This window comes from Strigops habroptila, chromosome 5 (assembly GCF_004027225.2).
Source record: "Strigops habroptila isolate Jane chromosome 5, bStrHab1.2.pri, whole genome shotgun sequence".
NCBI lineage: Eukaryota > Metazoa > Chordata > Aves > Psittaciformes > Psittacidae > Strigops > Strigops habroptila.
This window is the reverse complement of record NC_044281.2, coordinates 21,032,466-21,047,838: the sequence shown is the minus strand read 5'-3', so window position 1 is coordinate 21,047,838 and position 15,373 is coordinate 21,032,466. Positions and strand designations below refer to the sequence as shown.

The following is a 15,373-nucleotide window of genomic DNA, read 5'->3' as shown; positions in this document are numbered from 1 at the left end:
CTGTAAGCTTTTAAACAAAACAAAGTTGTTCTACTGTGTAGGTGCCATATGGCCACCTACTTTTTTTTGCCGCTTATCTTTTAGAAATTTCAGAAAAATCATTGTGGGTTTTTTGGTGGTGGTTTGGGGTTTTTTTGTCTCCTTTAAATAAAAGAGAATTGTGAGTCAGTAAGATTGGCCTTACTGTTTTCCATGAATTTTCAAAACTACTCCTTTTAGGGAAGTTGCCTGAGCACAGACTGCTGGTGGCTTGCTGGTGTCCTAGCTGTTTGTGTTGTGATGAATGTCCTCTGAAATTTGGAGAGTTGGGGTGGTAGAAAAGCGGGGGGAACCTGAACAAATAATGTTTTGAAGATTGCACACTTTTTTATACAGTACAAGTGTTTTCCCACTGCTGATGTCTCTGTTCCTCCAACTCTCACTGCAGGACATCTCAACTAAAACTCTGTCCATGCTTCTGAAGCATCCTGAGCTTTTCCATAGCAGTGAGCAGTGATGAGATGTCCTTTAGCATCTCCTGAGGACCCCAGTGGTCAGCCACTTTGTAGTGGAGGCCTGAAGGGTGAAGTTCTGCAGGAACTTCCCAGTGCCACCTCAGCTGCAGGCTACAGCTGAGCACACCACAGCAAAGGCATCAGCCTGAACTTCAGAGAGTATTGAAGTCATAGGCAAAGTTGGGTTCAGTGTCAGGAACAGTGAAATATGCTGTGGATCTGTCTTGCTTATGTGTCCTACCCTATCCTGAGATCACTGTGGCACTTGTTGTGGTTTATGTCCCGTTTTCAGAGAGGGAATCACGCATACCTTGTTTCTGAAAGCTGCAGCACATGTGCTCTGGCCTGGACCCAGCTAGAGGAAGAATGGGATTTTTTTATTTGTATTTTTATTTTTCCTCTCAGAATCTGCTAGTCCAGCACAGGGCCTGGGTGTGTGAAGTGGTCTAACAGGTGTCTGTGAGTCATGCTAGGAGCTGGCACACAGCCCCCAGCACCCAGTGCACGGAGACAAGTGCCAAGCACTCCAAAAGAAAGTATCTATCTACTTTTCTGTGAGGTTTTGGTAGGGCTGTTTGGTAGCTGCTCTCAAGGAAACTGTCTGATTTACCTAGCTGTCTTTTTTTGAGTCATGTGCAGCAGCTCTCTCTAGTCAAACTCTGAAGAGCTGCCTCAATCATTTGATTTTTCTAAAGTTACAGAGAATGGATTTTCTTGATAAAGTTGTGGCTACTTTGGATTGACTAGAAAACCTTCTTTTTTTCTGAGATAGATGGCAAATATTTTACCTTTCTCTCATCCCTTCCCTTTCCTTTCCTTCCTGTCTTTTCCTGGAAGCCAATAGATGAATCTTCAGCTTGACAAAAGCTTTGCTGTTTTACCTCTTGGAACATTCACAAAAGTTTTTATCATGGCAGTTCTTGTATCTCATTCAATGCATGCAACTGGCTTGCAGAAATAAAGCTGAAACTCCAGAAAACAGATTGTCCAAAAGCTTTTTCTATTTCTTTAAAAAAATAATGTGATCAGGAGAAAATAGATAAATAGTCCTCATGCAATACTTTGTGTGGAATTGCATGATTGGAAGCGTGGCCTATACTGCTGTTCTCCATATACTAGTCAAGCTATAGTCTTTTGCCTTATGTCTGCACTGGTTTACAGCCACTCTAACAGAATGAGAGTTCCACATTTGCTGCTTTGGAGAATAATTGTGTGGAGCTAATTTTACAGGAAAAAAAAATCCTCTCTCCCTGTTGTCAAGATGATTTTCCTTTTGAAGTTGCTGCTTTGTTTAATGACCTCATTTTTTTTAACATGAACATGTACAAACAGGGGATATGTTTTCTTTCCATGTCTGTCAAACAATCTTCATTACTGCAACAGTCTATAGGACAAAGATCCTGATGCAGAGGGATGGAATAGGCAGAGCGTGTGGCCTGTGGGGGTGTTTCTTTCAAAGCCCCATTTTTTGAGAAATGCATGGCATTTTATCCCTACTTCTCATCATTTGCCAAGTTTCAAGCAAGATTTCATGCCATTGTCCTCCTTAATTTTCTTATTAGTAATAACCTGCGTGCAATATTACAGAATATGTCCGAGATTAATAATAGTCACTGTAAACTTATTTTGATGTAGATCTGACAGCAGAAATTTCTGGGAAAGTAATTTTATTTCTATGTATCCATGTGTCTGACAGGCAGCCTGTAAGACATCAAGAGGCAGTTTACAGTGGTTCACTGCAGTTGGGTAGAAACATAATGTTTATCCTTCTCTGTTCTGTAGCATCCAGATGAGAAGAGGCTGGAGGGCCTCTCCAAGCAGCTGGACTGGGATGTACGCAGCATTCAACGTTGGTTTCGTCAAAGACGCAACCAGGAAAAGCCCAGCACTCTTACGAAGTTCTGTGAGAGCATGTAAGGATGCACTTTCTCTTCTTGAGTCTTGTTGAGCCTGTGTCCTCATCAGTTTCCTCCTTTGTTCTTCATGGGTATTTTTGTAGATGGGTAGAAAATGATACAAATTGATAGAATATAACTTCTTGAATGAGAAAACCAGTTTCCTTTCTTCTGAAGGAGTCACATTGTACTTTCTGTGTACTTTCAATGGTGAAAAGCTGACAGAAATCAGGTGGTTGTGATTCTATACTGTCAGGGTGCCAGCCTGATCCTTCAAGACAAATCACCTGGTGTTAAGGTTGGAATCTATCTTCACAGCACCGCCTTTAGCTGTACAGCCTGACAGAGATCCAAGATGGAGGAGTAAAGATTAAAGTCAGTTGGGTTATTAAATCCTATGTTTGTTTGTTCTCATCCTAGGCTTGTCCCCTTTACTAGGCCATTTTCTCAGGTGCACTGAACTCAGAAGCTAAAGGCTCCTATGCTTTTTAGGAAGTTATTTTTCACCTGCCAGGGTTTTCTTCTCAGGAATCTTTCCCAGCACCCAGCTGCTCTTCAAACTGGTTATCTATGTAAAGGTCGCTTTTCTAATTAGACTCCATTGGTTTTAGTATCTAAGTTACGTTTCCGTGCCAGCTGGATATAGAATCATAGATTGGTTAGGGTTGGAAAGGACCTTAAGATCATCTAGTTCCACCCCCCCGCCATTGGCAGGGATGTCTCACACTAGACCGTGTGACCCAAGGCTCTGTCCAACCTGGCCTTTGAATACTGCCAGGGAGAGAGCATTCAAAACTTCTTTTCACAACCTTTTCCAGCGCCTCACCACCCTCACAGTAAAGAACTTCTTCCTTATATCCAACCTGAACTTTCCCTGTTTAAGTTTAAACTCATTCCCCCTTGTCCAATCACTACGATCCCTAATGAAGAGTCCCTCTCTCGCGTCTATATATAGTAACATAACATACCAATACTTAATCTGCATTGAAAGAGCATGGAAAATTAATTCTACATAAATATTTACATGTTTTTCTTAAAGGAGGACTCATTGAATTCATAACTAAACACAAAGAACAACATTAGTTTATTTAAAAAGACTTATTAATGTCAAGACTCAGTCCTCTAGCACTGCTAGATGTTGTTCCTTTGATGTGGAAGGTCATGCGTTTAAGGCAAATTTTACATCCCTCAAATCGAGAGACCTGGCAAATCTTGCTGAGGCCATAACAAGTATTGGCCAAGTAGTTGTGTTATTGCTGGATTAAAACTCTAGTTATACTTTCTGTTAGCTGGGAAAGAAGTGTTAGGTAGAAATGTCAGCAGAAATAGAGGATACCTATTTAAGTTAGAAGGCAAATCTTAGTTCATCTTGTTTTCCAAGTTTTGTGTTGTGGGTGGTGTTGGTTGTGGTGGTGCTGGTTTTTTTTATTCTTACCAATTCTTAAATGATTTCTTTAAGAAACTGCAAGTAAAGAAATCATAAAATCACTGCAGGCCAGCCAGAGAGAGAGGGGAGTGTGTGTGCATATACATACATACATATATATAAAAAGAATTTGTGGAATACACTGTTGTATTATTCATATAGATCTCCTAAATATATTTAATCTTTTTCTTTTTGTAGGTTTCCTAGGTATTTTCATTAAACTTAATTTTCATGTGGAGACATACAGGAAGGTTCATAATATGATCCTGAATAAAGACTGTATTAAGGCATTTTTTTTCCTAAAGCCAAACCACAGGTGAAATATTATTCAAGCAGTAACTGATACTTATTTTCAGTGTAGGACTGAATAGGAGAGAAATCAGAAGTTACTGTTAAGCAAATTGGCTCTCTAGCTCAGAGAATTAGTCCTTTTTTATTATTATTTTAAAAGAAGAAAAATAAATTGTCTGAAGGTGGTTGTCTTTTAATAAGGAGAGTATCTTAACTGTCAGAATGCTTAAGTCCTTTCCTTAGTATTTACAGCTGAAGTTCACCTTACTTAATATTTAATAAAGCCTGGCAGGGTGATGTTGTGGCTAAATGTAGTCATCCTGTTGCCAGCAGCTGATGGTCTTAGAGTTACTAATTTTTTAGATCAGTGAAGAACAACCTGTCTCCTTCAAGAGTTGTAGCTGTTAATGTATGCACTTGTCTGCTTAACTTGTAGGAAATATTGGGAAAAAATTAAAACTGTAATACTGTTAGAGCTAGCATATTTGGGTGGTGCATTTGGCTGTTTCTGTAACTCAGGTCAAAGATTTTTGCATTAGTGCCAGCAGATTTGGGCTGACCTAGAGGTAGAATGAGCTTAAACATACCATGAAATACAGGCTCAGACAGGAAAGTTATGGGTGCTGAACTTGCTCCTTTGTGGCATACGTTATGGAAGGACCATGCAGATGAGAGCTATGAATGCAAACTGGAAGGTAAGGTCAAGCTGTAATGAAAGTCATTAACTTACGCTGATAGAACTAAGTGCCAGCTTCATTTAAAGAGAGCCATTGGGCATTACTGCAATATGTATATTTAATAGTAATGATAATACTTATCCAGAAAGAAGCAAGGTGGCAAAAATAATAAGTGGATAGTTCAGGTTCTATCTGCTTGCGGTTTGCAGAACGTGTAGTAGGAGTTGCCTCTCCGTCTCTGTACATGTATGCTGCTGTGAGAATGTGGTGTTATTCAACCAACCACATGTGCATTCCCCCAAGAGTATTTCCAGTGGAGCAGTGTGTGCCATTAGCTATCCTGTCATGCACGTTGGGTGGAGTTGTTGGCAGGTAGTCAGAATAGTACTGGGAAGCCAGGGAATGCCCTTTTTCCCCCCTGTTAAATGGTTGTGTAGTTAAATCTATCTGTCAGGGCTCTAAGGGAGATGCTTTGCTTCAGTATGTTTGAGCAAAGAAATCCTTCTGTATGACGTCTGTAGCCTTTTCACAGCTATTAAGTTAATGTGGTAGCTTTTTGGACGAAGAGTCTATGTGTGGCAGCTTCTTTGGAGCTTGGGGCGACATAAAGCACATGTTCCCATGACAGTCGTGGGAAGAGTAGCACTCCAAGTCTTCAGTAACTGGGGTGCCAGTGGAGAGTTTGTAGCCCTGACAGAACAAAATGTGCCCTTACATAATAAGCAGGCACAGAGCAAGAAAAATGGCAGTGATCCCCACTTACACCTTCAACTGCTGAGCTGCTGCTGTCCTTCCAGAGAAGACTTCATTTTTTCTGGCAACTGCATTGATTGGCTGTGACTTGGGAGGAAAAGTGACAGAACCCACAGCAAATGTGGAGCTGCTTAAAAAGAACTTCAACTCTTTTTTATATGGGGATGATTCAATACTGCTAGAAAAAGTAAGCCTTGGGCCCCGAATGGCTTTTCCATGATGCAGAGAAGGCAGCTGTGCCAGAAGGGCTGTAGGCCATTTCTGACTGCCTTATCTGACTTGCCAAATGAGTAGTGTGGGTACTATCTGAGGTAGAGGAGCTTCAATAGGACAAAAGAGAGTTTCCAATAGGACAAAAGCTGAGAGTGAAACTCAATGATAAATACACTTGCCTGAGATGAATGACACTTGAGATCCAGGCCCAAGCACACTAAACCAGTAACTTAATGATCAGATTGTTCTTGTCCCTGATTTCTCGCTTTCTCAACCCCTTTCCTTCTTTTTCTTTTCAAGCAATGCCAATTCTGGACCTAAAGAGAGTTAAACATGGAATAATTCCTTTGCTGCCAGACTTTGTCAGATGTCCTGGGCATTAGCAGATGGTGGTATATGAAAGAAAAGGCAGTAATAAAATCTCGTCTGTAGATTCTGGTTTTGCCACAGCATTGTAGTGAAAATAAATTACTTGTCAGGAATCTTAACCAGTAACTGCCCCATAGAGTTTTGTGTGGCAATCTGAAAGACAGTACCATTTGATTGTCAGAGCTCTGGAGACCAGTAATGGTGAGACTTCAGTGGCATCGCATACCTGCTTAAGATTTCAGATGTTATAATGATTAGTACTTATATGCAATAGATAATCTCATCAGATGATGACTCATGATCTGGTATTAGTCAGAAAGACAATGATAAATGGGATGCTGAGGGTTATTTTACTAACAAGTCAATGGGTTGTTTCTCAAGGATTTGGTGATTCTGACATGAAGCTTGGAGTTAGCAGCAGAGTGTTTGCAGTTGCTAGGAAAGGCATCCACCTAGCATAACCTCAGACTGTAATGCCCAGGCACATAGCTTCATGTTAGCTGCAGGGGAGGGCTTTATTTTCTCTTGTGGGAATATAGGCAGTTTGCTCCTTCCTTCAACTTGAAAGATCCAAGGTGGATAATGGAGAAAAAAGTGGTGAACTGAGTGTGCAAATTGGCCTTTTTGTAGTGCCATGCATTTCTGTCATTTTTTATTCCTTTCTCGCTGTCCCCATGGCACAGCCTAATATCAAGGAAAGACAAGCTTTCTCCTGAGCAAGAGTAGTAGTACTCTGCTCTTTATGTAGTGCATGAGAATTCACAGAAAGTGCATTATCTTGAGTCTTTTCTGAAGCTTATGTGGTTTCTGCGTTATTCATGGAGAGTATCTGCAGTACTTTACAATGCTGAAAATTGTTTCTAGAGAGGACTATCAGTGTATTTATAGGCAGGTGATATAAATTGGATCCAATGCTCTAACAACTATGCTGGAGCGCAGTTCTAGCACAGGGAAAAAAAGTGTCTGACCACAAATAAATTCCCAAAAATGCCTTGAGGAAGAATGTTGCATCTTAATTTGGTGGAATGGGATTTCCAGGCATGGAATAATCTAGTGGGGAAAGGGCTTCAAGGTATGCTGGAGGCAACTGCAAGGATGTAACTCTTGGAAGACCATGAGTGGTGACTTTGCTGATGGCCAGATAGAATACAGGATTCAAGAATGTCTTCATTAATGTCTGATGAGTCAGAAAGCCAATGTGGTAGTGCCTTCCAAACCACTTCCAGTTTCTTCCTAGTTTTGGTGTATTGCATTGCTGCTCGTGCTACCAGTGTGTACCTGTTCTTCTCCCTTGTTGTCCGGAGCAAAGTCAAAGAACCTGTGACGCCCTAAGTTGTTGGCCTGGGACTTTAGAATGTCATCAGGCTCATGACTTGTCCGTCCTACAGCTATATACGTTTAAGCAAATAGATTATCAGAGATGTTTAAATGGTTTCGAAGGAGTGGCTGGCAGAAACATATGCCTAAGAGAGTTTTTTGAGTTTATGCAGCAGTCTGCATGTGAAAACATGGAAGTGTGCCAAATGAAGAGCCAAAGATTTATTCCCACCTCCCCCATTCTTCTCTAGAAGAAGCTTGGATACTAAAGTATGTCTTAGTGAGATGTCTTTTAGTTTTGATGTATGGGAGAGAAGAGTCTCTGTCTCATCTCCTAGCCAGAACATACTCTTTTTGCTAAGGAATTGAAACCGTGTTTCATTGTGTTTATGCATGATGCTTGTAGGGAGATTTTATCTACCTATAGCTGTATATATATGTGTGTGTGTGCACATGTATGTGTATAGATAGAGACAAACGTATACAGATTCTAGTTTGGTTTTTAGTTTTTTTTTTTTTGCTTGCCATGCACATTTGTGTGAAAATTTTAGGGCGAGTTTGCAACTTCTTGGCCATATTGCTTCTCTCAACTAGCAGAGTAATTCTCCTACGAAATTGTACTGGAAAAATAACTATGCAATGGAAAGAAATCAACACAGCTGCTTGGTTGTTGAATTTCTGAACTGTGGTAATACAAATCTTAACAAAGTGCATAAAGGAATTCATCAGTCTGTGTTTTGTGTGGAACAGTAAAGCACTAGAAAATAAATAGGCGTGAAAAAGCTTCTAGGTCTGAATTTTTAATAGCCTCAGGCCCTCTTAAGTCAGCTTCTAAAATACTGCTGAATACAATAATCTTTGAGATGCAAGCAAAAATATGTGGTAACTGGTATTATGGGTCCATTTAATTCTGATTCGTGAATACAGGTTTTCAGCTGCCTTGGAGCTACATGCAGTGGAGGGCTAATCAGTGTTTCACAACCAGAAAAGAGAACAAGGGGGTAGGTCTGTGCTACGTGCTCTGAGGCGAGTGTGATAGTTATTGTTCATTGGCCATAGAATTACCAATTCTCCCCCATTTTCCTCTGCTGTTTTCCATGGGGCAGGAATGGCTGTTCCTTCTTGCTGTCTCACAGGTATGAGGCATAACCTCTCCTCTGCTGCTCTGATCTGTTCAGAAGATCTAAAGCCCTGGTACCTCAACTACCTGCTTAGTGAAAGGGAAACTGCACACCTAACTAGTATGCTGATAAAAAGTTAGAGGTTTTCCTTGCTATTATAATTCTGGAATTTTTTTTAACTGGGCAGATAGTTCTGCTGCTTCTTCTTGTAATGTCTTGCAGTGGGCTGTGTCCTGCCACGGGCTGTGTGCTGCATCTGGGTGTTCCTGGGACAGATGCTTTTGTTGACAGATAATCATAGAACAGCAGGCTCGCCTGAAAGAGAAAGCATCAAGGAAAATCCAAAATTTCTGGAAGTCACTATGAAATAGCATTAAATTCTGCAATGAGGCATAGAGTACTGGAATCCTCTAAGTAATTGCCGTGATTTATTTCTTCTGAAACACTTTGTACTGAAACTTAATACGACTGATAAATGTTTAGGCAGGTGAAAAAGGTGAGTCATTTGCATATTTTTATTGCTGATCCTTAACAACTTTTCAGTATTTCAGTTAGCTTTCTGTGACCTTGAGTGAAATATTCATTGATGCTTCACAGAACCAATACTGGAGCTGCCGCTTTATATTTCTGATAGTGGGATCTGAAGAACGCAATATTGTGTGATATCATTGAGGAGTGGGAAGTGTATATTTGTGTACGCCTCTCTGAGTCTGGATGCAGATTTTTGTTTTAATTTTTTTTCTTTTCCTTTCTCCTCACTATGGCCTTAAAGCAAAGGGCATTGTGCAGGAGAATAGGAGGAAGAGTATTCCTTCAAGAACAATAGCTGGCTTTACAGCCAAGAGACTGCTTTGGCTCTGGTTAGGCAATAAGGTGGTTTCCCCAAAGCTGCTAACTCAAAACACCACTGTGCTAAACACACAGTGTTTCCAGCTGTGACTGGCTGTGACTGACGCAGTTTCTCTTAGTGCCAGTGTCAAGCTGAGAAGTTGCCCAAGCTAACTTCTTTTAACCTAGGGAAGCATCAAGTCAAGGCTAGACAGTGTGAACACAGATTTTTCTTTAATTCCACTCAGTGAAGTGTTGCACTTTGCAAAATAAATTTTGAGGCATCCTACTTTACTTTGAAGAAGTTTCAGTGTCACTGTTTGCTGCTGCTGTCTGTGCACTTCAGGTGTGTCAAGCTTATTTTATCAAAAGAAAAGAGGAGCAACTCTTTATGCTGTAGCTCATGCTACATGACCTATCTTTGTAAAATAGTGTGCTCTGTTAAAATTTATTATCTGAGAAATTACTTAGAATAAATCTTCATGGCTGGCAAGATTTTTTGTTGTTGGAACCAACAATTTTTTATTATCACACACACAGAGAGTCCCGTCCAGTTTTGATTTTTCCTCCTCTCCATGTAAAGTCCTCATTGGTTTGTACTAGTTGCACTTGAAAAACCAGTAAAGGTTGAGTCTGACAGCCTTCATCAGAAGTAAAGACCACTTCAGTGGTGTTTTCTAAAAGTCTTTATTGGTTACTTTTATTAATTTTTTTTCTTTAGTGAATGTCATGTAACTAAATAATGTGTATCTTTCCACTAAAAGATATGGGAACTTCATGTCAATGAGTCCTAATAGCAGTATGTCATAAAACTGCTGGTGGAAGTAAACTGGTGGTTCTTAAATAGCCGTAAATTCCTTGTAAAGCAAGTGTGTTCTTGTTTGGTTTTGTTTTTAACCACTAGAAGAAGGGAGTCATAAACCTGCTGTGTGATTTCTAAACTAGAAAGGCTAGAGAAAAAACAGCTAATAACAAAATCGGTTTCTTGGTATTATCAAACTTGAGAGGTTCTGTTATTATTTTCATTGTGCTAAGTGTCTCTAGAAACAGCAGCTTGAAGATCTTGGCTCTCATTTACTTGAAACAAAAAAATAATGTCTAAAAAGAAAGGCCAAGTTTTGCCTTCGCAGTGCAACCAAAACTGGAAAATAAGGGTCACTGTCACGCTTCGTTTTGCCCCAGGCAGTCTCATCTCCCATGGGCTGCACTTCGTGAATACTGATTTGCTACTGGACTCCCTTCTGTGGTGGTGTTACTACTTCTTGCCAGAAGGGAATGCAGGCCCTATTGAAAGGATAATTCATTGAAAAGATAAATCACTCCAGGGTTTCCTCCAGACAGATGATATGGATATAAAATTTACCAAATCTGACTCTTCCAGCTGGGGTATCTTGTTATCCAAGCAGAGCTAGTGCCTCTGCATTGTGCCGTAGGGCAAGCAGCACATGTTTCGTGTCAGGCTATAAAAACACCATTCCAGCAAGGTGCAGTGCATCAGTATTAGTGTTTCAGAAATGTGGATCCTTCTTGCAGAGATGGAAGAAAAGAAAGAAGGGGAGGGGGCAGCAACAAAAAACCTCCCACAAATCCTTATAAAGTTTCAGAGCTGTATTTCATATGAATGTGAAATAGATCCTGGGCATGTTCTATCCAGTGTTGCAGCCTGGAACACTGTGGATATGAGCCCATCCAAACTAGTTGGTCTCTTGCAACCTTGAACTCTGTGAAATGTCAGGGTAAGGATTCATACATCAGGTGATACAGGTTTAATGATGTTTTAATGTAAGGCAAAGGGGAGTAACAAAAGCTAGCTCTTACACTACTTGGGGAATGCCATCTTTGAAGGGAATAGATCTGTTACTGGTGAAACCTATAGAACTGGGCTGCCTGGCACTATTTCCCATTGTGCTGCTTGACTGGTGTAAGCAGAACAAACTGTTCCATTGCCATTTTTAATTAAAATTTTCATTAAATGTAGTGTGACAGTATGGTACTTTGCAGATGCAAATAGCAGCATAGTGACTGTAGATGCTACAAGGATTGTGCCGATCAGAGAGACGGTGGAAGAGAGAGGGTAGTCTTAGTACAAGATAAAAGCATATGGAAATGATTACTTGTGTAAAGAAAATAAATGGAGAACAGCATCTGCCTATCTCATTGTACAAGAACTAGGAGGCATTAAATGAAAAAGAAAAGGAAAGCAGCATATTCAAAATTGAATAGTGAAAACAATTTTTCACACTCATGAGTAATTAAGCAAGATTTCATGTTTCTGTCATGGAATTCATTGCTCTCCTGAGGCAATAATTCAGATAATTAAAAAGATTGTTTTATTTACTTGGGCAACCAGATTATTTGGTATTGTGCTGATAAATAGATATAGTATATATACACTATGGATACTATATATATAGTATATGCATGTAGTATATATCCTATATGCAACGGTTTGCTTTGAAAACTGTTGCAAAGACTGATCTTTTGTAGTCTTTAGCTACAAAGTATCACGCATGCTGAAACTGAAGTACAGAGGTAAGAAAGAGAAGAGCCATGTGAGTAGATGGCATTTGTGGCATGAAGGGCATAGCAGGGAGTAGGACCTCAGGTGCTGGCAGATTTGCAGTGCAGCCTGGCGAGGGAGGACATAGGTTTTCAATGAGATGTGGAGGGAGCTGGAGTTTGCAAAATTGTTCCAGAACAGGGAAGATGTGACCTTCACTGAATGCAAGAAGATTTTATTATAGCTGCAGGTGGTAGGGAAATTGAGATGAGTCACGGATGCCAAAAAGGAGACTCTAATTGAAGTCATCTAACAAGTGGCAACTAAAGTGTAGAGAGTAGCAAAGATGATCTGGCAACTGTTATCTATAGTAAGCATGTAAACTACTGTGATTTTATCACAGTACTGGAAGAGGTGCATCTAGTTTCTGGGGTTGATACATTCAAGGACCTATTATTCTTTTAAGAGTATTGTATCTAATACCACAGAAAAGGAAGAGGGATGTGTTTGAATGCAAGGCCTCAATAGAAGGTAAAAGAGAGTGAGGAATTTAAACTGACACTCATGTCAGGGAAACCAGTGCTGTGCAAAAAGACCTGGAGTCAGTTTTGGGTATATAAAGCTAAGACAGAAATCTTGGCCCGTTTTACATCAGGATAAGACGTAAATAGCTTAATAATAGCGCTGTACATTACAGATTCCTTTGTCTGATACCAGGGTAGACTGAGTTGAATTTGTTTTTTCCAAAGCCACATGTGAAGTCAGTGCAGAAGAGTATTGATGAAGCTTTTTATTTAGTGTAAGTACGCTTTTTCTAATGAGGTTGTTCAGAGCTGGTTCACTCATGGCTTCCCTGTGCCAAGAGAAAGAAGGTAAGACAGTACTAATTGTCTTGAGTTACATAAAATACAGTAATTGGTGACCTGAGTCCCTGAACACAGGAATGAGTTAGTGGCTGGCAAACTGTCCTAATTTCCAAGTTGTGTGAACAAAGTGCAGCCACTGACAGCAATTTTAATTCTACCCTAACACTTGCTCTCTGATGAATCAAGATTAAACATCTTGCACTTACCTCCTCTCCAAAACACAGCTTGCTCAGCGCTTGTGCTTCCGCAGGCAGAGTGTGGGCAATCACACCCAGCTGCTACTGTGTGGTTTGCTGAGGGTTTATGCCTTCAGCTTTGCCTTTCTGAGCTTCTGTATTAGGTTCTGACTATTCACATTTCTTTGGTGTCCAGCCTGGATAAGTAGCTTATTTATATATCCTTTTATGATTTTATCATGCACTTCGGTGCTGTGGCATACTTGTACAGGCTGGCTCGGGCTGTATTCAGCAGCACGGGCTACCGTTGCAGCTCTAGTGAGCAGTAAAGGCCACCTCCCTGACCTTTGTGTCCTTGCCCTCCCATTTGCCCTGTCCTATGCCAGACAGCTGGCTGTACAGCTGTTTTGTAGGGCAGCACACTATACTTTCTGGGGTTAAAGGTCACCCTGCATAAAATCATAGGGTGCTTGTCAATCAGATTTTCCTGTTGTGGGTCTCAAGGTGTTTACATAAGTACGCTGGAGAACTGTTGCTTGTGGTGGTGGGAAATACACACGCATCCAAGTAACATGGGAGGCATGAGAAGTACTTGCATCCAGTGTGAAAGCTCAGGTTTTGGTGTGGTGGAGGGGAGAAGGGGGGAAATTGCTGCAGCCACCTGTCTCCTTCTGATGTGGCAGGGTGGGAGGACATGGTGTAGTGGAGCAGGGCATGGTGTGCCATGCAATGCTGTATGTAACTGCATCTCTTCCTGCTGCCAGCTCTATGAGTGCTTAGATTAACACTGGCTGAGCAAATGAATGCTTTTCTGCTGAACAGCTGCTCCCATGGCTGTGTTTACAACCTTTATCAACTCTATCATTATTTCTCAATTTTGAATGGTAAAATGCAGGCTCTGGGTCTGTTCTTGTTGCCCAGCTATCGCACTGCATTAGAAAGCTGAACAGTCTGGTGGAGGGGAAGGTAGACTTCGTGCAACTCCTTAGTATGCTGCTCAAGAGACTCCAGTTAGTTTGGGACCGGTATGAAACAGACCCCAGAATTGCTCAAGGTTGGCAGTTTGCCTCACGATTCCTTTCCTACCATACCTGCCATGCTCATGTGTGAATCTGGTGTATGATCTCTGTTTTCTCTTTTTTGGTTTGGTCTCAGGATGTCTCGGTGCCCAAGCATGGGATTAGGGGGAAATGAAAACATTAGTTAAGTGTCAGGAATCAACAGTCCTGTTGACATGCTGTTCTGCAGGAGCGGACAGGCAAAGATTTCCATGCCATGTCCTCAGACCATGCTCACTGTATTTTTAGACCATGCTGTAAGCACTTTTCGTTTTGCATCTTATGAAATTCCCCTCTTCCCTCAAATTGGATTACTTAAAACTTTGAATTCCCTGCCCTTGCTGCCCTCTGTGACACAGTTTTTAACACAATTAATAAATTTAAATTAACTCATGTGCTGGTCCTGAAAGACACCAGCACTTAACATTATCCGCTGCACATTAAGCAAGGTTATAATAAATTAACTAGGTTTCCATTCTCTTGCGGCTTGTGTATGCTCATCATTATTTTATGTTATGGAAATTAAATAATTCTTCCCTAAGTTCTAGTTAATGTGAACACTAGTTCAAAATCACAGTGGCAATATAACAATTAAAAGCAACTAAAGGAAAACTGCAAAAACTGCAATACCTGCTGCTTTCTTGCATTTCACACTCCTTGAACTGTCTTCATTATGGAAGAGGCTGATTGTCTTCTTCAGTCAGCCTCAGCTTTAAAGGAAGTTGCCAAACACTGCAGAGAAGTTGCTTGGAGATGAAGGAACATGGAGGCAGAGCTGGGGTTTTTCATAAGAGCCATAGGGGATATACAGCTAAGAAAGCAAGGGCTCTGTCTGGGATGCTACAGACATCAAGACTACTTTTGATGGGATTCACAGTGCATAAAATGATTCTTGTTTGTTTGAGGAGCATCTTCTGTAAATTCAGTACAGGGTTTTCTGCAAATTTCTCTCGTTTTACTTTTGAAGCATTGGGCTGCTGCTTCTTCACCATTTGTTGGTGTGTTTTTCTGTGATGCTGATCTCTCCTAAGTGGTAGATTTCAGGTACTGATACCTCTTGTTCTCTTGTTAAAAATATTTTATTGCTGCCAAAATTTGAGGGCTTTTTTAATTTCTCTTAAATGAAACTTTCCAATAATAAAACTATTCTTGCCCAAGTAGAATAGCAAATAGTGTAAAATAGTTATTATCTATTAACAGTGAAAGTTGCATTTACTTCTCCAATCAGTAATGGTGCTTGTCAGTTCTTTATTTCATGTGCGATATTGGATTTAAAAGCTGAGTGGAAGAGGGGAGAGACAGCAGAAACATTTCTCTTCTTCCCTTTTACAACATGTTCTGCTTTGCTCATTGCTTTTATCATGTAGATTTGCCATTTGCTTCCTTGAT

The 15,373-nt window shown here is 40.5% G+C and overlaps 1 protein-coding gene across 2 annotated transcripts in view; it reads left to right on the top strand.

Annotated features, from left to right (window-relative positions):
• The window catches only part of CERS6 (ceramide synthase 6), a 121,910-nt gene that overhangs the window by 35,812 nt on the left and 70,725 nt on the right, over positions 1-15,373 (top strand). For both annotated transcript variants that reach the window (XM_030487850.1, XM_030487849.1), the window contains exon 3: positions 2,277-2,407. In XM_030487850.1, coding sequence (XP_030343710.1) covers positions 2,277-2,407 — 131 coding nt within the window. The remainder of the gene's footprint in view (positions 1-2,276; positions 2,408-15,373) is intronic.